The 24,061-nt window shown below is 43.0% G+C and overlaps 1 protein-coding gene across 2 annotated transcripts in view; it reads left to right on the top strand.

The window, feature by feature from the left end:
* The window catches only part of LRBA (LPS responsive beige-like anchor protein), a 544,849-nt gene that overhangs the window by 236,791 nt on the left and 283,997 nt on the right, over positions 1-24,061 (top strand). For both annotated transcript variants that reach the window (XM_083171504.1, XM_083171512.1), the window contains exon 36: positions 3,818-3,984. In XM_083171504.1, the coding sequence (XP_083027630.1) occupies positions 3,818-3,984 (167 nt within the window). The remainder of the gene's footprint in view (positions 1-3,817; positions 3,985-24,061) is intronic.

Raw genomic sequence — 24,061 nt, 5'->3', positions numbered from 1 at the left:
AATTAACATCAGAGTAACTGGGACCAGGCTAATTGGACACTGTATTAGATCAGTCTTAAAATATTCAGTGTGTCTATCGTTTTTTTTTACAGGAAATACTGTATGTCAAATTTTTTCAATTTATTTACATCCCAGCTAAAATGGAGCTTGTATGTATGTATGTATGTATGTATGTATGTATGTATGTGTGTATGTGTATATCAATGCCTTTAAGGTGCATACACACTGTACAATTTTTTTTTGCCAATTTCGTTGAAAGACATTGATGTGCAATTTCCCTTGAACCCAGTGTCCTGGACTAAAGATGTTGAAGAAAGATGAAAGATCTAGCTACAGTTTTTTTTTTTTTTTTTTTTTAAAGATATTATTCAGAAGGGCCAAAATGAACAAAATTGGTCAAAGAAATTGTACAGTGTGTTTGCATCGATTGTAAACTAACAACCACTTATTGCACACTGGAGGTTTTTGTACTCCCTGAGCTCGCCTTCGGGCACCTTTGTTATGGTTTGAGAGGTGTACCGTCCCGATAAAAATTCCCACCTGCCACTGTCCCCTGTCTGTTTAAGCTCTGTGAGTCACTGTCTGGTAGACAGCAGTACTGCCATGCAGTCGTCTGGGACCTTCATTGAGGTGATATACTCCAACAATCACCTAAAAGTCTCTAAAGTGTTCTTGATGTATCAGGCTTAGAATGAAAGTGAATGCTTGTGATTGGTGGAGGACTTCCCTTTTTGGAAAAGAGAGAGAAAAGCAAACCGCTCTGGTATAGACCTACAACAATTGGGATTTGTGGAAAGTATCAGCATGCTGATGAGTTTGCTAGCAGGCAGAATGTGAAAGGGAACCCAATCAGATACTTCTATAAAGGTTTAAAGTTCCTTAGTAAATTATGTAAATTACACACAAAACGACACTATATTGAAAGCAGTGTTAAAATTAGCCCACATATTTCAATAGCTGATTTTAATTTTGCTTAGTTGCAACCATGCAGGATCTATTTGTTCAAAAAGAAAAAGTTTCAAAATGTACTTAAAAAAAAAAAAAAAAAAAAAGTTTTATCCTAATGGACCCGTGAAATAACAATGATACTCTAAAGGTGGCCATACACATCCTCAGATCTGGCTGGTTGGAACAAAAACATGGTCATGGATGAGAGCAAATGACAGTTGACCATTTGCTTGGAAATGCTGGAAAACGGACAAACTGTCTCTCATCCATAACCATGTTTTTGTTCCAACCAGCCAGATCTGAAGATACATCTTACTAGTGTATGGGCACCTTTAGGCGCTGTGATTCCAGAAAGTTTGGGTAATGTGTTAAGACATTTTGGACCTGAGTCAGAGGCGGACAATAGTACATGTACGGCTGTGACTTTTTGCATTAACGGCTGTAGTAATATACAACTGCTAGTTTCAGCCTTCTCCTTGTGTACTAGTGTGCAAGCCCTGAAATGCCTACTTTCAGTGCCCATGTACAGTACATCTCTGCTGGTGGTTCGCAACACATGTGCACCATAAACATTTTAACCAACCTACATACAGTATCACAGGCATGTACAGTCAACACCCTTGCAGTTTTCATTGCCAGTCCTATTCGCAGTGGCTCTCTGCGTATTGTCTAGGCCAGTCATGTACAAACTATGGCCCTCCGGCTGTTATGAAACTACACGTCCCAGCATGCCTTGCCATACTTTTAGCATTCCCTAATAGCAAAACTGTGGCAAGGCATGATGGGACTTGTAGATTCACAACAGCTGGAGGGCCACAGTTTGGACATGCCTGGTCTAGGCAATGCATACGCCATAGGAGATCTTGGACTTTTTTTATTTTATTTTATAACCAAACAATTCCTTGGGCAAGCTGATGAAAAAAAATGTAAACCATAGTTGCTTTCCATGCTGATGCGATGGATCATCTAGCTGCGAGTACCATATGATAAAATTAGTTTATTTGGATGTGGAGATGCTTCATGGATAGTTATACTGTATGAAGGTGGATCTTTTTTGTGCTAAAATGAATTTAGATATCCATAAAATAGTTGGCTAAAGTATTTAGTTCTTTCCAGATGGGAACCAGATTCACATAATTCTACCAGATATGAAGAAAGGTTCCATCAACCATATTGCATCGCCAACTTAAAAAGGACATAATTCCATATAAATAACCGCTTATATGCATGTTCTTTCTTACGAACGAAGATACTGTAGCTAGACATAACATTAGAATAGATATCAGCCCATTAATCATTATCTATATTTTCTCCTAAATCACTCTTTCATGTCCTTTCATGAGAATCTCTCTCATCCAATGGCAAGGGTAAAAGTAATATATAAAAAAGTAAATATCAGTCCTTTTCTGCTGGGCTTTTTTGTGTGATCATGTGACTTGACAGTTTTATATAATTGAAAAAATAGTAAACCGCCACAGGTCTCTGGTAAAGGAGAGGATAAATCTGAGTAGCAACAGGAACAACCTTACTACACTATACAATGCATACCGTATAACTGACAAAATAAAATAAAATGACAATGGGATTCAATAGTGATAGACAACCTGATACAAATAAGGGGATGTATTAGGTGGCCCTCTAACCTTCAAAAGAGACGCTCATTACTCTTAATTTCAGTATAAAGCTAAATCAATACTATTAATCAATGAAAGAGACACCTATCTCTAATTGCATAGCAGCAGGTATCTTAAATGAGCATTATAAGATATAGCATTGAAAGATCAGTGGACCCATCCCTGGCATGCACATAAGAAGTAGAAGGTTTAGACAATACAGCCACAACAGTGTAATACTTGTAGCATATAGTATTATACGACATGTACATGTTTTTCTGTGTAGTAGTTAATGCTTTTCAAAATGTGATAATAATTTACCATAGCATCCTCTCTGCTTATCTTTATTTTCTCTTGCTTATACCCCTTTCAAGTCGCGACTGCAGGGTCGCTCCCAGAATTCGGACATGGGTCCATCCCAGGAGCGACCCGGCATTTGCAATGTTTTGCTGCCCACGCTGACACGGCAATATGCTAACTCACTGACGGTACACGGTGGTGGGGTGGATCGTGGCGCATCATTGGGGAGTTTGAGGGTTTTAAGGCAGCGCCAGGAGCAGACTGTCTCCAAGCGCTGCCTCCTATATAGTGTTCACACTGCACCGCAATGAAAATTTTTAAATGGTGCTTCCACACCGCAGCTCGACTGGTTGAGACGTCATCAACCTGGCAATAAACGGGTCATGGATGCAGTGTAAAAGGGGGACTGAGTCACCTTGGGAAGACAGCACCTGGGCAAAGGTGCTCACCGTCAAATGATTTCCCTGCTGTTTACCACTGTTCGCAGGCTCTGAGTGGCCCTGGACTGAGTTGGATTCTGTGATGAAATCAGCCTGATCGAGGCCGGAGCTGATGTCACATACTCCCTAAAATGCTTGGGCACCCTACATTTTTTCTGGCACGCTCGCCTGTGAAACACCCGGTTACCACCCCCCAATCACCGGCTTCCTGTCAATCACCTTGCGAAATGGCTTTGTGCGTTTGGATTGCGGCCCAGAGGCATGCACAGTCTATCGATAATTGTCCATTATGTGAATTTGCACAGCAGCAATCAGATCTGAATTAGGCCCATTGTTACCTTTTTCACATGCTTATTTTTCCTCATGAGCTTGCTCTTGCAACAGATAACAAATACAAATCATAGCCAAAGTGAACAAAACTTTTAATAAAAGTTTTTTTATAGTAAATATATGCTTAAATAAATGATATTGTTGTCCATTTAAAGCTGATACAGTATTTTTGTTTCCTTCCTATAGTCACTTTCTGCACAATATTCTGCAGAAAAGAGAGAAGATGAAAAGATGTGTGACCATTTAATAAGGGCGGCCAAGTACAGGGATCATGTGACTGCGACACAGCTGGTGCAGAAAATCATCAATATTCTCACTGACAAACATGGAGCTTGGGGCAGTTCTTCAGTAAGGTAAGACCATCCCAAACGTTTTTTTTGTAATTTTTTCCCTCTTGTACTGTATGCCATTAAAATTATTCAATGGTTTAATACAAATGTTATTCATTTTGAGTTGGAAATAGAACCTGTACTGGTACACGCATTCTAGGGTTGGGAATTGGATCCTGACTGTCAGAATGTCAGCATCAGGATCCTAGCGGTGAACATCCACACATTTTTTGTGAAGTTTTCTATTGTTAACTCTAACCATTCTGGGCCAGATGTATCCAGCTTCAAAGAGTGATTAAGTGGAAAGTGATAAACAGCCAGCCAATCAGCTCCGACCTGTTATTTTTCAAACCCAGACTGACATGGCAGGTAGGAGCTGATTGGTTGGCTGTTTATCACTCTCCATTTTATCACTTTTGAAGCTTGATACATCTGTCCCTCTGTATTGTTTGAATTAATTTTTTTTAAAGTATGACTTTGTTAGTCCCCTGTCTTGTTATTTTCCATTTATCTTGTATTCTTTTAAATAAATGGTGCATGTGTTTTTCGGTGTGAATTCGGGGCGGATTTTACAAGTTACCCCTAGAATAACTTTATCGGTTCTTTGTCCTTCCGCATACGTTTCTATACATAATTCAGTTTAAAGGTTATAAAACAGACAACCAATATTTAATATCCAGTAAAATCACTCGGAAATAGTGCTATCCTATCACTGAGTCATTAGGTATTAGGTCATGGTTTTCAAGCTCACTATTACAGTCCAGGTCTAAAGGATAACCATGCTTGAGCACAGGGGACTTAATTTGTAGTTTAGTCGATTTGATTTATCCATCTGGACTCCAGCATGGATATATTTACACTAAAACTAAATGGCAGAGTTTGGGTATCTCTGCATTGTAAGCTTGCAAGCAGGGCCCTCCAACTTTTACTTTAATGTCGGTTTGTTACTACTCAGTTTGGTTAATCACTGTTCTAATTGTAAGAAGCAGTGGAATTTCCTGCGCTATATAAGAAATTGTAAATAAATAAAATAAATTAGGTGATGTGAGTACATGGTATTGCGTCCAGCAGAGTGGTCGGTTTCAATTGGTTTTCCTTTTAATCAGCCAGCGTACAGCCTGTATTACAAAGCAGTCACTGGCTTTGTTCGCACTGAGGGCTTCTGCATGCGCACTATGATCTGTGTGCATGTGCAGCCTATCTATAATGGCTGGTGCTGAGAATTTGTAGGCCAGCTAAGAGGTCTGAATTACCCCCAATAAGCCAGCACTCTCACATGTCCTACTCCTTATGTAGCATCTTGTACTAAAACAGACACTGGGTTACAGTCCATGATTTTTTATTTTTTTTCATTGTAACACTAATGACCACATTTCAGTGTAATGTTTGTATAATTACTTTGCTACTTGTTAAAGGTAAATGTGTCATCCACTTTTTGGAAAATATATCTGTAATTGGACAAGGTCACTTTAGTGATTTTTCTCTAGTAATTTCCTGTCAGTCACTTTTCAGTATTTTGACCAACAGAAAACAATTGCTATATTTAACCACATAAGTACTTTAGAATAGCGCTCACTACGGAGTGTACAGGAGCAGGATCAGTACAGTGGTATTGTACAACTGTTTTACAAAACTAAATCATTAAAAAAAGAACAAAAGGATCTATCCTTTAGCCATTTGCAATTTTGGGTGTGCTCCTGGAGCAGTATCCTGATGTCAACAGTCACGTGTGCAGAGCGAAGCGAGCCCTGCAAGGGGACACGGTACATTAATTGCGGGCCCCTGTGCTCAGGTGTGGATATTGAAACCAAAAAAGGTGAAAAATTTGTACCAACCCTTTGTCATTGTTGACCTACACATTGGACAGTATTCAGTGCTTCTGATTCGCTGTTTTTTTGGGGCAAATTGGGCTGCTTTCACTCCTTGCGGTGAATTTTATCTCTCTGAAAATGTGATTCACCCTATTCAATATTCACTGTTCACCGAAAGCGAACAGTGAATGCCGGCCAATTCTCCGTTTCCTGCTCGCTGCAATTCGCTGGTGTATTTCAATAGGGTTTTCACTGGGATTCGCCAAGAGTGTATCCAATGCTAGGATGGCGAACTGCTTTCATCATGATTTTCGCCATGATTCACCGTTTTCCATTCGACATCTTTTCAAGGTGAACTGGAATGTGATCTTTTAAAATAAAGGGTTTATTTTATTTTTTTTGGGTGTAAAAAAAAATCAGTAATTTTATTCTGTGAAATGGCATGCTATTAATTTTTAATTATTATTTTTTTTTTTTACACATTCGCAAGCATGGGGTGGGGGGGCCGCTCATTAGATATTCACTGCACACTGGTCCCGCTCATTACATATTCACGAGCGGGACCAATGCAGCAGTTTCCTAACCCCTGCCATCTCTCCTGGGGGCAGCTATGTCCTCGGGAGCCCCCCCCCCCACACACACACAGATTCCGGCGCAGGCAGGGAGGCTTCCATCTCCCTGTTTTCTGCCGCTACCTATGCACCTAACCTAGACCTGATGGTTTGCTGGGCATGTTAGGGTCTCATGGGGAAGTTATGATGATCATGTGAGAGGAATGTGCAAGATCTGATGACATGTGAGTGGTCTGGGGTTCATGTGGAGAAGTCTAAGGACAGTGAGGAGGGAGGTAAATGTGCAGCTTAATCATAGCTCTGCGATATTCCTCTGCAGCTACAAGGCTCATTGTTTGTACTAGAAGCTCAATGACTTTTGCACTCTACATCTTCCATCTATGAATATTTATTTAGTATTTTTTTCATTTGTATTCAATTTAAATAAAATTCCACAGTACAGCAGGTACAAAAAAAGTCTATGTATGGGGGGAAAAAAATCTTGATGAATCTCACTGACTCAATCATATTATTTATGCAGCTAAAAAAAGCTCCCGTCCGCTTCACCAGTAAATTCACAATCTACTATTCCAAAGCTGTTGGCTAAAGCTGGTGACCATTGTCATTATGGCTGCCGATAGCCGTATGTGCGTGTCTTTGTAGGTTTGCGCTTGTTCTACAGATTCACACTGCACTAACCTATGTTAGAGCTCCCTTTTACTCCCCAAACCTTTCTCTTCATTCATAAGCAGGTGGAGGGGTCAGGTAGAAACTAATCTGCATATTAGTGTGGCCTTTTTTTGGGCATGCACACAACCAATTTGCCTATTTCATGCTACGGAAACGAACAATGTTCAGCCATGCCTCTATCTTCCTAATGCATTAAATGGATTTTAGACAAATTCATGTTGCAGCAATGTATTAAAGTAGTTGCTATTTGCTGGAATAACAAGTGTAAATATAATTGACTGATATCTAGCTCCTTGGTTTAGAGTCCCTATACAGGTTTTGTAGTAAGTCTGTTTAAAAAATATTGTAACAAAAGTTGTGCATGCTGTATTTGAAAGTAACGTTTTTATCCGGGTTACCTACTTTTGGGCTGTCCTCTCTGGGTGAGGACCGCCAGCTAGAAGAAGAAAGGGAAGTGGCCACAGGCGGTGCTAGCCGAATGATCCATGTTTGGGGCATGGCCATCACGATGGCATAATCTTGGCCACACCCTGCTGTGAAATGCCAGTATTACAGGCATTTCACAATGGGGGCGGGTCCACGATGATGCGATTAGAATCATCTAGTCGGCGGAGGGGTGATTGCGGTAGGCTGGGGGGATTCCTGGGGTCTTGTTCATCGTCCAGGGGGGCAGGGAGGGGGACCCAATTTTTGGGACCTCCCGCCCATTCTGGGAGGTTAGGCAAGTATGTTTTTTATTACATTATTTATGCTTAATGTTTAAGACTCTATAGATTGTAAGCTTTCAGGTCCTCCAACCTCTATGTCTGTTTGTTACTACCCAGTTTGTTTTATCACAGTTTCCTTTTGTAAAGCGCAACAGAATATTCTGCCCTATCTATATCGAGCAGTACTGACGGTGTAATAATGGTTAGCATTACTGCCTCACAGCACTGAAGTCATGGGTTTGATTCCCACCATGGTCCTAACTGTGCAGAGTTTGTATATTCTCTCCATGCCTGTGTGGGTTTCCTCTGGGTACTCTGGTTTCCTCCCACGTTCCAAAATATACTAGTAGGTTATTTGGCTTGTAACAAAAATTAACTCTAGAATATGTCTGTGTGTGCGTGTACATGTGGTAGGGAATATAGATTGTAAGCTCCACTGGGGCAGGGACTGATGTGGGTTTTTAAATATTCTCTGTAGCGCTTTGGAATATATGTGTGCTATATAAATAACCGGTACTCTTTACTTAGAACGGCGCCCGTCGCGGGCATCGCGGGTACATTTATGTCTGGCCGCGACGCGACCGACGCGATGCCCGCGATTTCCCATTGGAAACCCATGTTAAACATGGAAATCGTGTCAGTCGCGTCGCGGCCGGCCATAAATGTACCCGCGATGCCCGCGACGCGATGCTCCCGATTTACCATAGGAATCAATGTTAAAAGGCGCGATGGACCCGATTTTACTGTTAAATGGCTCAATGGACCCGATTTGGCCATAGGAATCAATGTTAAATGGGCCACAGAGCCCATTAACCCTTAAATGTCCCCCCAAATTTTTAACGCCACCCCACGATCCACGCCAACCCGAAGCGTGGCGAGCGCAGCGAGCCCGCGAGGGGCGGCGGTACGCGTCCTCCGACCTTTTCATGCCCTACTATCCACTAGGGCGTGGAGTGAGAATATAATAGTGTGGCGAGCGCAGCGTGGCGAGGGGACGCGGATACCTTCACAGTTATACGCGTCCCCTCGCGGGCTTCACAGGTGTCCGTGGCGACGCCGACACCTGTGATGCCCGCGAGGGGACGCGTCTACCTGTGAAGGTATCCGCGTCCCCTCGCGGGGCTCGCTGCGCTCGCCACGCTTCGGGCTCGGTGGCTCGCTGCGCTCGCCACACTATTATATTCTCACTCCACGCCCTAGTGGATAGTAGGGCATGAAAAGGTCGGAGGACGCGTACCGCCGCCCCTCGCGGGCTCGCTGCGCTCGCCACGCTTCGGGTTGGCGTGGATCGTGGGGTGGCGTTAAAAATTGGGGGGGACATTTAAGGGTTAATTGTGCCTATTTGGGCTCTGTGGCCCATTTAACATTGATTCCTATGGGCAAATCGGGTCCATTGAGGCATTTAACAGTAAAATCGCGGTCAATCAGCCTTTTTAACATTGTTCCCTATGGGAAAATCGCGGTCATCGCGGGCATCCCGATTTACCCGCGATGGCCGCGATGACCGCGATTTTTACCCCCGACGCCCGCGATTTCAATCGCTGGCGCCGTTCTAAGTAAAGAGTACCAAATAACCGGTAATAAATGAATAAATAAATATATAAGAAACTGGTAATTAAATAATGATATGTGCAATCCGTCCGTTTTAGTGGTTAATAGTATGTAATGGTCAATACAGTATTTATCTCGTTTTACAAATGGTACAATAATGAGGTGTCTCATAATGTCGTTCAGAGCTAAAAACTAAGCAGAGCTACCCCTTCCACAAGCTGTATATTATGTAGTTATTTCTATTCAGCTATCAGCTCAGCATTCCACGTTGTTTCATGCACAAATTCATAATAAGGATTTGTGTGTTATTTAGAACATTTCAGATTGTTTGTCTTAAACCTAATTTTGTATCTAAACCAATTGATTTGGTTCAAACCTAATTATATAACCAGAACGCTCAGCACTACAAGTGTTAATATAATCTTCTAGTAAATGGCATCGCCTAAGTATTTCTGTTTAATTTAGTTTATGATGCTTTCCTCTGTCCTTTGGAATTCATATGGCTTGCTTGTTGCCTGGACTGAGCTTTAATACTTTCCCATTAATGTCATTTATTTTGTTTCAGTATTGATGGCTTTCCTAATGCTGTCCGATCAGTAAGCTGCAACGCTGGCAGCTGGCCCAGGATCGGCAGTGGTTTTAATAAATCACAATCAGACCCATGCCATTACATCAATATTTTTAGTCAATTATAGAGAAGGTCAGGTGCTGCATTCAGCGATGAAACTCCAGCATGTGGCATAAGAAAACATCTGGTACTGCAACAAAAATGCAAGTTGGGAAGTATGAGCGAGACAAAAAAAAAAAAATCAATATTTTCAAATCTGTGGCAGATCAAATGAAATCTGCATGATTATGGACAAACCACAGATGATTACAGGCTTGACCATAGTGTGGTTATTAGACCTAATTCTGTTATACGTAGAGAAATTCCCAAGTTCCAGTTCAATAAAAATGAAAATATTCTTTTCTCTGAAGCAGATGGGATTTGTTGTTCCCTCACAGCATGCATCTAATATCTTTTGACACCTACTGACCTGTCTGAATGCAATTTGTGTCTTAATATCTGGCTTACACAAGCTGCTGCCACCGAGAGAAAGTCATCGTGTTCTTTATTCATGGAGATTTTTCCAGATATTTTTTTTCTTCCTTCCCTCTGTGGAAAAGCGGGGGAAAGGTATTCCGTTCACATAGGCTCTGGTGAGTGTTTGTCCTTTACTGTCATTGAATACTGTTGTTGTTAGATTTTTTTTTTTTTTTTTTGTTATTCCAAATTGGTTCGAGATTTCATGGGGAAAAATTGTAGCTGCCAGCCAGTACCTGTTCTCATACATTAATGTCACCTGAAGCGAGGCTCAGGTGAAAAGACGAAGGAACGCTGATAAGGAACAACGGAATAAGCAGAAAATGGGCCCACAAATGAACAGAATGGCAGAAGTAATTTTTCCCCACACTGTGCACCGAGCAGGCATTGTGTTTATTTGGGTCAGGAGACAAATCATCTTTCATGTAGATGACACCTGGTAAAGTGGCTGAATATAAGAAGGATGAGAAGAGATGATGGAGAACAGTGGATGAAAGTCTCGGAGGACAGGCTACCCTTTTCTCATCGCGTCCTTCATTGCATTCTAATAGGCTGACTAATGTACCATAGAAATTCACTCTGGTTCTTCGGCTAGTAAAGGACAGAGAGTGGCACTCCTCATCTTTGGAATAAAATTCATAGGTAAAATTGCAGACATAAATTATCGGTGGTGCAGCAATAAGGGTTCTGGCGTTTTTTTTATATAAAACCGGTGGGCTGTTTTTTAGATTAGCTCGTAGAAGCAGTTAAGTTGCAGCTGCTTTTAAGACACTGTTTGAGATTGCTCGGAATATGTTCTAATGGATGCCCTCAAGCTAAAGGCAGCTTTTTTTTTTCTATGCTGTGAAACATTCATCTCAGGACCCCCCCCCATCTTTTCTTTTTTTTCCCTCCTCCTTTATGCCTGCATGTCAAGAGCCCTGCCGGTAAAATCTTTGTGATGCTCTCTTCAATTTTTCTTCAGTAAATCAAATCTTCTTCCTTTCAGAAAAGATGAATGCTAGAAGGTACGGGTGTTATAAAAGAAAAAAAGAAGACTGCGAAAAATCAATGTGGGCAAAATTGAAACAGTATGCCTTGGTATTGATTGGCCTTGTGAAATCGAAACTAACAGCTTTGTAACTGTTCCAGTGGACAGTTAGCTGACCTGTAATGGACAAACTATCAATATTAGCATTACTATTTTATCTTGTACTATGTCATCTTGGAAGGAGAGACCACCTCAAGAAGTGGGGGCTTGGGCTGGTAATTTAATGAAATGTACAAGAGGTTTATTTCAATGCATTGCACTTGCCTCTAGTTATTTGCAGATAAAGGGCAGCACTTGACAAATCAAGATAATATTAGGCTCATTTGCAAATCCTGCAACCTAAAGAAGAAAAAAAAGCCTTGCCAAGATGAAGCTTGACCGTAGACCCCTTCCTAAAGTCTTGAACAAAAGCCCTGTACTTCTACTTCTATTGTTTGTGCTGGCTGGAGATTCTGACAGCAGCAAATGGGTTACACAGCTCTATTTTTTTTCTGTTTATTACTTTTGTGATGAGATTTCACTTAGCATTTTTATAATGAATGAAAACGGGTACCTTGTAGAATTGCAATCCCATTAGCCTGCAGTGCACTGAAATGTGAAATGCAATCAAAGAAAATGTATGCAGACAAAAAAAAATACATGGCTTCTCCCCAGCCCCCTCAATGCTTTCCTTTCACCGTTTCCCCACCCTGCAGTTATTGCACTTGACATCAGTGTAAAGTAACATTAATTGCTCTCTCTGGAGCGCTGACGATGTTTGGATTTTTTTTTTTATTGCCAACATTGGCCCATGTAATAATATTGTGAAATGGCTTAATAAAACTAACAATTCTCCCAGTCGTAGCTGCACTGAACCCCCCACACACCACACAATGACAAACAATCATTTATAATAAGGCAGCACCATGTGTAGTGTATGATTGCAAGTTCTAGGCTGATTAATGCAAAGAGCTGCATTGAAAAAAATAGTATAGAAAGCTGCAGTATTGGCAGCAGTTCATATGTTTATTTCTAGATTACCAATAAACATCTTGTACACATGTATATTTTTCCAAAGAACTCCTATAAGCTGATACCCCCCTCCTCCCCATGGGCAGTCAAAAACCAGCACAAGGCAAAGCAACAGACGGTACTTGTGTATTATCACAGCTCCCGATTTCATCTAAATCGCAAACGGTTTATCGGCCGATTTGCGACTGATTCAATCCGCGATACGATTTAGCGGCCAATTTTGCAGTGATTTTCTGCCGATTTGCATGTTATTCCATCCTTGCACACCCCCACTATCCAAGTCAGCCCGAAGCGTGGCGAGCGGTTGCGGTACGTGTCCTCCCAATCTGTTCATACCCCCACTATCCATGTCGGCATTGAGTTGCCTTTATAAAGCGTGGCGAGCGGATGTGGAAAACGATCCCGAAGCGTGGCGAGCGGACACGGATTACTTGACGTGTATTCCGGGTTCCCTCGCGGGGCTCGCTGCGCTTACCACGCTTCGGGATCGTTTTCCGTGGGGCTTGCCACGCTTCAGGCTCAGAGGCTCGCTGCGCTCGCCACGCTTTATAAAATCAACTCCACGCAACGTGGATAGTGGGGGTATGCTCGCCACGCTTCGGGATGACTTGGATAGTGGGGGTGTGCAAGGATGGAATAGCATGAAAATCGGCCGCTAAATCGCATCCGATTTTTGCATGCGATTTGCGTCCCATTTCGCAGGCGCCGTGATAATACACAAGTACTCAACAGACTTTGTGAAAAATTTGTCTTTTAAATGTATTGCCCACACTTGGAGTGTGGTCGTGTCTAGAAATAAGTGCTACTCCTATGAGTAGTGTTCCCTAAATTAACTGGTTTGCATTTTTTGTTGTGATGGACATGCCAGCATCTAATGATGACGTATATGATATAAAATATTGCCATATTAAATTGGTTTAAGAAATCTTGGTTAACTCCCTAAGTATAAGCAGTGGAGCCTTGTCTACTGTTATGTATAAATCCCCCACATGTTTCTCAGCTAGTAAAATAGAGATGCAAAACAAACATTGGCCGCATCGTTACAGGACTCATCTGAGCCTGCGCCATGCATGGATGAATAATGAAAACAGAGCCACCCAGTCAGTCAAAAAATTATTATCCACCCCCCAAACACTCTCTGACTGTTCAGCGATCCTGTTTTGGATATATGAACATCAGAATTGTGTGGATCAAAGGATCCAGTAAATAGGTAGACCCCAAAAGGATGACCTGGACAACATGCGTTATGAACTAGAGGTGATCTAGTTCAAAAACTACATGCTGCACATACATTTTGTACTGTGGAATGCACAGGCGCATCCATTGCCTACCAGGTATGTGAATGGGCACCATAACTCACCCACAAATTAAAAGCAAGGAAGGGAAGTTGGCCACCGCCATTACAGGTCCTGCACGGCTGAGAGGGGTTTAGGTGAGGGGGCGACAGTAGAGAGTAACAGGTAGTAATGGGAGGGTAATGAGGTGATGGGTGGCAAAAACAGGGTGGGCTGAGGTGAGAGGGGCAGAGGTGATGGTGGCAATAAGTGGATGAGGTGACGGAGGGGGTGAGGTGAGGGGGTGATGGGTGTGCGCTAGGGGATGAGGTGACGGGAGGCAAGAGGGGGCAAGGTTGAAAGGGTCACTTGACATTTGACAGAGGACGGTCGGGCGCCGGTGCCTGCACTTCCGGTTGTCTGTTAGGAGGGGGACAGGTTCCGCTGCCCGCGCTTCTGCAGACTTCCAGCAGGAGAGGGCCGGGCACTGGTGCCTGTGCTTCAACTTCTCTGTTATGAGGACGGGTTTGGGTACCGCTGCCAGCGCCGCTGCGGACTTCCAGCAGGAGGGGGAGAGGGTCAGGCGCCGCTGCCTTCGCTTCTGATTGTCTGTTAGGAGGAGGAACGGAAGGGGGGTCAGGTACCGTAGCCCTTGCTGCTTCTGACTTCCAGCAGGAGTGGAAATGCTGCCGCGCTGTGCCACTGACCTGCCCACAACCAGATTCTGCTTCCTCCCTCCGTGCAAAAAAATCGGGACGCCAGGAAGCAGAATCTGGTCGCCATGGCGACCTGGCCCCCGGTATTTGTTGAGCCCTGATATAAGGTATTTAGTTATCTAAGGATGATATAAGGCACATTTATCTGGCACATTTATCTGGAACGTTGTTAAATGGAGTATATTATTATTATTCTTTTTATGGCGCTATAATGGATCTGCAGTGCCCAATTATAGATGTCATAAACTAATACATTTCAGCATGGCAGATAACCACAGAATTTGGTGGACATGATAAAAGGCATCCCTGCTTACATTCAAATGTGGAAAAGGAGATATAGGTGACACAGATTGGGTAGACCGCATGGAACAGAGGGTTAGGTGAGATTTGTCTAAGTTTGTTGAAGATATTAGTCTCGAGCCCATTTGAAGTTTTGTAAGTGATAAGTCTTGGAGGTAAAAGTGGGAGGAAGTAATCAGTAAGCAGGGGAGGCGGCTTGCATTAGCTGAGCAAAGAGGACCAGCGGGAGTGTAATATGATAAAGGATTGGTCCCCTTGAACAGACAGTATTCCTGTAACATGCTTTCATTCTTATACATTCTCTTGCTGGCCACGCTGCCTTTCATTCTAAGGTCATTAAGAAAAGTGCGTGCAGTGGGGTGTTTTTTTTTTTTTTTTTTTTGTTTCAAAACTTTTTATTCTCCGAATTATAGAAAGTTTCTCTTTTGGACCAAGAAATAACCAGATTATTACTTCTAATCCAGTGGTTCCCAAACTTTTTGAAATTATGGCACCCTAGAGTATCACAATTATTTTCACGGCCCCGCTAGTCCAAAAGTTTTTTTTTTTTTTGTGAGAAATTAAAAAAATAAGTATTTTATTAATTTAAGTAGATTGAGTTTATATTGTTATCCTTGGGTTCAATTATGTGGTGAGGTACAAGATTTGCTTGTTTGTCCATATATTTTATTATTGGTAGCCACATGCTCTGGTATTCTTTATTATATTGACTACAAATAATTTGAAATGGTACTAGACCACCAATCCAAGGCACCCCTGCAAGTGTCTCGAGGCACCCCAGGGAGCCACGGCACACAGTTTGGGTTCTAATCAAAGGATTGGAAATGTCTGTAAAAATGAAAGAGCACCTTAAGGGTCAACACTTTAACTATGATGTCGAGGTGAAAGCTGCCGTTTGGTCGACAACAACCAGGGGAGAGGGGGGGGGGGGGGGAGCAGGTACAGTTTACCCGGGCCCAGGTCTGTTAGGGGGGCCCAGGTCTGTTTTTTTATTGGTGGCTGGGTGCTCTGTGTCTGCTGCCTCCCTGCATGCATGAGATCCAACTCTGGAAGTCAGCATGTAACCCTAGACAGAGCATGTACTGGAACTCCGTGGCAAAGCATGTAACCCATGGCAGAGCAGGTTAATCCCATGGCAATGGGAATGTTAACCCCTGGCAGAGCATGTAACTCTGGACATAGCATGTAAATCCATGGCAACAAGCATGTTAACCCCTGGCATCAAGTATGAAACCCATAGCAACGAGCATTTAGGTTAGCAGAAATTACTGTATGTGGCATAATATGTGTGGTATATGTAATAGGCATTATAGTGTGTTGCATAATATGTAATGAGCATTATGGTGCATGGAATAACATGTAATGGTCATTACGGCATTTTGTAAATTTTTAAGGTACTAAGGTGTGTGGCAAAATGTGTACTGGGCACTACGGTGTGTGTCATAATGTGTACTGAGCACTATTGTGTGTGGCATAATGTGTAATGGGCATTATGGCATGTAGTATAATATGTAATGGGCGTGTGACATGTGTAATAGTAATTACAGGGTAACTTTTTGGTGCGCGCCTATGGCGCGCACTGTCCCTGCACACACTTTGGAAGCATCGGTATAACAGCAGGTCCGCAAACCATGCAACAGCTTGGGGGAGTCAGCAGCGGCAGGGTGTGTGGGAAGCTTTGAGGCCCAGGTAAATTGTTTTACCGGGGCCCATGATTTCTCTTTGCAGTGCTGACAACAACCACCAGCTTTCTTCTTCGATGTGTTTGCCCGACTCTTCAAGCATTGGCACACATGCATGGAAAGGGATGGGGACTACATTGAAAAGAGAATAGTGCATTACATAGAGGATAAACTGAGTTATCATGTACAAAAAAAAAGTGTTAAAATGCATTCCAAATATAAAAACTTATAGCAATGGAGGCATTTTTCAATCCAGCTTTGTGTATGCATACATACAGAAACCTTCATGTATGGATTGGTAGGTTATGGATATGATGTAGCCAGGTTTTAATGTATAAATATATAATTAGCTGGGAGAAACTCTGAAGGCACCACCTTTGAAAGGTGCCATAAACCTTAGGTGATAGGCTTCTCTAATATGATCCTGTAGTGGTGTCTAAATGACAAATAGATCACCCAGCATGTGTCAGGCTTCGGACACGCAGTAAATTGCCAGCAGAACTGTTGGTGTACACACAATGTCTTTACCGTACAAAAACAGATTATATGTACATTTTAGTTTTTTACAAATGTTGGACTATGTTGTAATCATGCCAATGCAGTCCAGCAAATTATGTAGGAAATGTTTTCCCCCCTATAGCTGTATACCTATAGCAATGTAGAGTACGTACTCTATCGGACTGGTACATAAAGGGCCCACTGGGCGAATGCAGTGGTAGAGGTCCATGTTTAGAGGTGTGGCCAGTGTTCAGATAGGGTGTGGCCAGCCACCATATTGATTTACCTAATCATTAAAGAGTGGATGCGCCAGGCCCCATAATGCTAGTGCATGCAGGAAAATGTACCAGATTACACAATGCACTATAAATACACACCATAATCCTGTGCAATATACGGTAACATCTGTATAATTCAAATGCACAGTCAGGAACCTGATCCATAGAGAAGAGGGTGGGGACAACCGAGGCTTTTCCCTGTGGCCAGTGCAACCCAGTGTTCATACTGTGCTTGTTTCATTCATATGGTCGAATTTTTTGGAATTACATAAACCGTGCCAATTTATTATAGGTGAAAGGGTTAGGCCAGTTACAGTATCTATTAATGTTGCAATCTGGCAACCATCTACTTAGGCCAGTGGTTCCCAAACTGTGTGCCGTGGCTCCCTGGGGTGCCTCAGGACAATTGCAGGGGTGCCCTGGGTTGGTGGTCCAGGACCAACTAAAATTATTAATGGTTCATTATTTATGAGAAAAACCAGTGCTGGTGGCTGCCAATCATAAAATGTGTACAAACAGAAGCAAATCCTGCCATTTACCACATAAATGACCCTAAAAATCGCATATAAACCCAATCTAATAAAAAAAAAATTGGGCCTAGGGGTGCCGTGAAAAAAATCTGATAATCTAGGGGTGCCTTGATTTAAAAAAGATTGGGAACCCCTGACTTAGGCATCTGTGAGGTAGCCTAGTACAAGATGCTAATAAAAGAATATTAAATATTCCCCAGACTCACTCACTTCGGTTGCAACATGAAACCCCGCCCCCTTCATTAATGAACTTTCAGTCCCACCCTGGAGGGGGCATTCAACAGAGTGTTAAATCTGCCTTAGTTTGATTGTTGTTTTGTTACTCTATATTCTGGTCTAATGTTTGTGACTACTTGTGCTGTTTATCTCTGGCATTATGAATGTTCCCCATCTATATAACGTTTACTGGTGTATGCTATTATAAGTACATGCGATGTATCCCCAATTTGATATCCATGCTCTCTTCCTATTTTCCTTCACTTTTCCCTTTCCCCTCTTTATATGCTATATCAGGGGTGTCAAATTCATCGGGGGCCGCATCAGCAGTTTGGTCACCCTCAAAGGGCCGGTTGTATCTGTAGGACTATGTGTCCACTCTTTGGCCCTTATTCTGATCGGATCGGTACGGCCCGCGTGCGGCCGTACCGCCGATGTTTTTACTCTGCACATGCGCAGAGGTGAATCTGCGCATGTGCAGCCCCCTTCGCCGCAGACGGATTTCGTCCGCCGCAAAGGGGGCGTATAGGGGCGTGAGAGGCATCATGCCCTCATTTCCCTATGTGTACGCCCCGCGTTTCATGGGCGTTCCCATGCAAACGCGGGGCGTACGCATGGTAATGAGGCCATGACGCAACTCATGGGGGCGGAAAGCTGACGTCGCCGGATGTCAGCTTTCAGCCCCCATACAAGCTACCACACGGACGATTGTCCGTGTGGTCTCAGCTTGCGGGAGCTGCCGCGGCGTGCGGACCTGCCTTCGATGGTCGACGACCATCGAATGCAGGGGGCAGCTCCCACCATGGTGGAGGCGTAGCCTCCACCATTTTTATGCGGTTCGCCAGCCGTCCGTGTACGGACGGCCGTGGCGAACCGTAGGGTGGGCGGGGATTCGTCTGGTGCGGTCGGAGCCGCATATGCGGCTCGACCGCACCAACCAGAATAAGGGCCCATATTATCATTATTGTCACTGCATTCAATTATTACTGTTTTTTGTAATAATGTAAGTAAAAACTAGCAGGGAGATTGGCTGGGGGCCTGGGACAGGGCACAGTGACGTGACCGTAGCAGTCACCATGTCAACAAACAAACTGCAGGGATGTACTAACACCAACTAACTCCATTTTTCTTTTTCCTTTCTTTTTCTTTTTCTTCCTCTTTTTCTTTTTTTCTTCTTTTCTGTCTCTTGGTGCATCAACCTCTAGCAACATACATTACTCTCTCAGACAAATCCCATAGCCAAACCCCACCCTATTAGAAGTAATTCCTTTTCTTTATTTCTTCTTAAAACATTAGTAAGAGCAAAAGGCCTCAACTAACACTTATATTTGGTGTAAAATATATTATATAAATATATTGTGGTACCTCCTTTTTTTCCCCCTCTTTTTGTGTGATTGGCAGCTTCCAATCAGAATATTTCTAGCTTGGTAAGTCTACCAAATTTGACCAATCAACAATTAGCACAGAATTCGCGCTAATAGAATTCATTTTGTATGTTCAATGTGTGTTCGTCCTGTTATGTCATCTAAAAATCTTTTTATAACAAATTTGTTAATAAACGTTAAGTTTTAATTAAAAGTGTGCCCCCGAAAAAAGAGAGTACTTCCTCTTCCTTTTCTCAGTGACGTGATGTCAGATCGCCCAGCAGGTGACCTGGGCCTCTGGGTTCGCAGGACTCTCGCTAGAGTTCTGAACTGGTGGTGACAGTGGGACAGATAATGATAATGACCCTGGACACAGGCAGCCGCACTGCAGATTTGTGGGCTCAGGCTGCGGCTGTGTGCTGCTGGCCTGGCTCTCTGCCTGCCCGGCCACGGACTCTGAACTAGACAGACTGGTCTGGACAACGAGACAACACAACTGTACCCACCCCACTGCCGAACTTACAGTAAATATACTGAACCAACTGATGATACTGCTGTGCAGCTCGGCACCACAGGCAGGAGGCAGCTCACCGCCGGGCCGGCGTCCAAGTCCGACAGGCAGCCGCAGCAGCATGCACGTCAGTGTCACTGGCACTGCTGTCAGGCGGGCCTGTGTCACACATGGCAGCGCCGTAGCTGCTGCCTGCAGGAGGAGCCAGGGAGGAGTCGGGCACGTTGCACAGTGACACTAACAAGTCTGTGTCCACTGTCCTGCCTCCCTCCTCCTCCCAGCGAGCGCCGCGGCGGAGTGACTGTGTCACCCGGCTTCCTCACGTTGTTAGGTATGTCTCAGTCTCGAGTCGTCATGTGAGTGTCACTGAATGTGATGTGACACTCACACTGTGATGGCTTCCCGCAGTAATGTAATCTGCGCCATGCGGGGGTGGGTGGCGGCGGCTGCGCGGGCCACATGACGAGGTCTGGCGGGCCGGATTTGGCCCGCGGGCCTTGTGTTTGACACCCGTGTGCTATATGTAAGATTTATTAATTTCTGTATTCTAAAATAAAAAACTTTCAAAGAGATATTACAGCAGAGAGAGAACTACCCACTGATTTTGGGAGGTGACCTTAATACTGTGCTAGATCCCCACCTTGATAAGACTCCCTTACCTTCTAGGATTATTTGCTACTATCTGATTCTCTAATGTCACGCCTACACAACGCACGTTTGCATGATATTCTGATATCTGACCATGCTCCACTAACTCTAACCCTAACATTTCCCTCAAACATATATCGGGATAACCTATGGCGTTTCCCCACCCAGCTATCGTTTATTAAATTACAGTGGTCCAACTTCGTGGATGATAACTTAGAACATTGGGATAACCCTGGGCTTCTATGGGAGACCTCCAAAGTCGTCATGCGAGGACACATTATCAGCTACATGAGCAAGAAAAAACGTGAAGCAGAAGCCACTTGTCTGTCATTACGTAATAGTGTCACTCAAACATTTACCAATTATACATCTGATCCAACCCCCGAGAATTTAAACATATATAAACAAGCACGTCATACATTAGAAGATTTTCTTCTTACCAGAGCTAAACATAGCTTAGAGATCTCCAAACACAAATACTACCGTTGGGGTAATAAAGCTGGACGCCTATTAGCCACCATTGCCAAGTCACGCAAACATAAAAGCCACATCAAGACAATTCTCAATCCAATCAAGAAATCTCCAACCTCAGACCCACAAACTATTCTATCCTCATTTGACACTTATTGCTCCACACTTTATTCCTCCCAATCTGTTGACACTGACAAACAGAAATCCTTGCTGGATGAGGCGCGTTTACCCAAACTTACTCAGGAACAGCGTGATTTTTTAGACTCTGAAATCACAGAGCAAGAACTCCTCGACACTATTAAGAACCTCCCCTCCCATAAGGCTCCTGGCCCTGATGGGTTTTCTGGAGAATATTACAAAATTCTCCAAAGAGATTATTCTTCATTTCTGTTAGACCTATTCAGACACATTCATTGTACCTCCCCCTCTCTTCCATTTTTCAACTCTTCTCATACAATTCTCCTGCCTAAACCAGGCAAAGATCCTGTACTCTTAGATACATATCGCCCCATCACCCTGTTAAACACAGACCTTAAAATCTTAGCAAAGATTATGGCTACTCGCCTGCAACAGATTTTACCCACGCTCTTGACAGAACATCAGTTGGGATTTGGTGCAGGGAGACATTCCGTGAAAGGCATACGCACGGCCTTAGCCGCCATAATTGCCTCCTCCAAAGATACCCATGCACATAATATGCTACTCAGTCTGGATACACACAAAGCATTTGACACCATCCTATGGTCCCATTTGTTTGAGGTCCTTTCCCGCAGATTAAATTATTACATTTCTTTTACCACTCCCCCACTACGTCCTTATTGATTAATGGCATGCGCGGCCAACCTATAAACTTGGAGAGGCACACGGCAGGGCTGCCCCCTTTCTCCCCTCCTTTTCAATCTCGCCATAGACCCAGTCCTTCGCATATTGCACCAGTGGCCTTCCTTTCAGGGAGTTAAGGTAGGAACACGTCATAATAAACTCACTTTATATGCAGACGATATTCTCTTCTACATAAGCGACCTTCAAAACACACTACCCCTGATAATAGAAAAGTTTGAGAGCTTTGGCAGTATTTCCGGACTATGCATAAATGTAGACAAATCAAGAGCGATGTATCTTCATCCCACAATTATTACCCCCTCCTGGAGTTCATTCTTTCCATTTACCTGGGCTCCCTCATATTTAGAATATCTGGGTATTCTTCTACCTGGAAACCCAGCTCTTTTATACGACATAAATGTTTCACGGATCATTAAATCAATCGGTGAGGAGCTTAGGGGATGGAAACATATGACTCTCTCATACTTGGGCAGAGCTGCTCTTATCAAAATGATGACTTTTCCTTGTCTTCTATATATTCTGCAGGCATTGCCCATCCTTCTCACTAAGAAAGATGTTCAACAGATAAATAAATTCGGTCATTCCTCTGGAATGGTGGCAGAGCCCGTATTAGCCTTAGAAAGTTGTGTCAACTCAAATTCAATGGGGGTGTAAACTTTCCTAATATTAACGACTATAACCACACTTCTCTAATGAGATTCTTATCTGACTGGTTACAGAATCAAGGTGTTTACGCCAAAATCCCCATTGAATCACAATTTTTACCCTCCAATGGCTCTTAAGTCTTTCCTCCACATTCATGACCAGGAGGTTCCAGAGGAGGTCCGCGACAATCCATTGCTTATGACAATTAGGCGACTCTGGCACATTTTGCGGCATAAAAATTGTCTTAATGCCCATAAATCCATTCATCTTCCATTTATACAGAACCTGGATTTCCAAAATGGATTGGCATATTACCCCTTTGATGTGTGGAGGGTGGCAGGGATACATGACATACGACATTTGATTGACTTCGTTGCAAGACGGCCCTTGACGTTCCTCGAGGCAACTGCTAAATTTGAGACTATACAGGCATACCCTTTGGCTTACTTACAGGCCCAACATTACATCTCAGTAATAAGAACCTTTTCTGAAAAGGACTGGGATAATACTGTTGACCATTGTCTCTCTAAACCAACCCCCCAACGTAAAGCTATGTCCACGTACCATAACTTTTTAAATGAGAATATAGATCACGATCTTGTTAGCCAGGGAATGCGCCAATGGCTGACTCAATTTCCGTCCCTCACCACATCAGATCTGTTAAAAGGTTTGTTAAGGTCTCGTACTTTACTAACGGCTAGTACATATAATGAACTTTTTTTAAACATTTACCACAGGACCTACCTATCTCCACATAGGCGATTTAGAATGGGTCTATCGGACAGCCACATATGTCCTAGATGTGCTGGGGAAGAGGCAGACCTCTACCATTGCCTCTGGGGATGCCCGGTGGTCCAAGGGTTTTGGAGACTGGTTAAGAGAGATGCTGAAGCCCATCTGATCAGTTTTGTGCCATTGACCCCCGAATGGGCAATACTGGGCATCCTCCCGAGGGGACAGAGATGTGCCCCTGGTTGCAGAAAATTGCTGCTAGCAATCAGTGCTGCAGCTAAAAAAAAACATTCTGCAAGATTGGATTCAACCAACCCCTGTAAACTTTCACTTATATAAAGAAAAACTTAACTTTGTCTTCCACATGGATTGGGTAGAAACCATGTTTGATAAAGAAAAGAAAGCTGCCTCCTTTTTCAACACATGGAAAAGTTTCATTGCAACTTTACCTGTTCCAATTCAGTCTCCGATTCATAATTCCATGCGATTGACACAATGGTATGAACACCGTGTCCTGATCGGCGATCCGCCAATTGAACTGCCCAGTCGGTGAGCGCCAGACATCTTTCTTTTAATTATTACATTATTGTTATCCTATTTTTTGAGCATGGCTCTTTATGATACTGCCTACATGTCATATATACAACCTGTATTTATGTAATTGATGTATATTTAAAACTCGAACACAAAGACGAGACATTATATTGTGTCAAAACTTTAGTTCTGTAAAATTTTATGGAAATTTTGTTGTCATTTGTGCTATGCTCAATTCACTTGTGCATTCTGTATGTTTATACTTCTGCTTCAATAAATAAAATATATATAAAAAAAAAACTTTCAAAGAAAAAAAAAAGAATATGAAATATATTCATTTATTGGGAAAGTGAGGACTACTAAAAGGAGTAGTGCAAGTTAGCCAAAATCTCACAATGTTAAGAGGACTTGCAAAACCGATGTG

The sequence above is a fragment of the Crinia signifera genome, chromosome 1 (genome assembly GCF_055691185.1).
Source record: "Crinia signifera chromosome 1, ASM5569118v1, whole genome shotgun sequence".
NCBI lineage: Eukaryota > Metazoa > Chordata > Amphibia > Anura > Myobatrachidae > Crinia > Crinia signifera.
The sequence above is the reverse complement of the archived record's forward strand: the minus strand, read 5'-3'. Positions and strand labels throughout refer to the sequence as shown.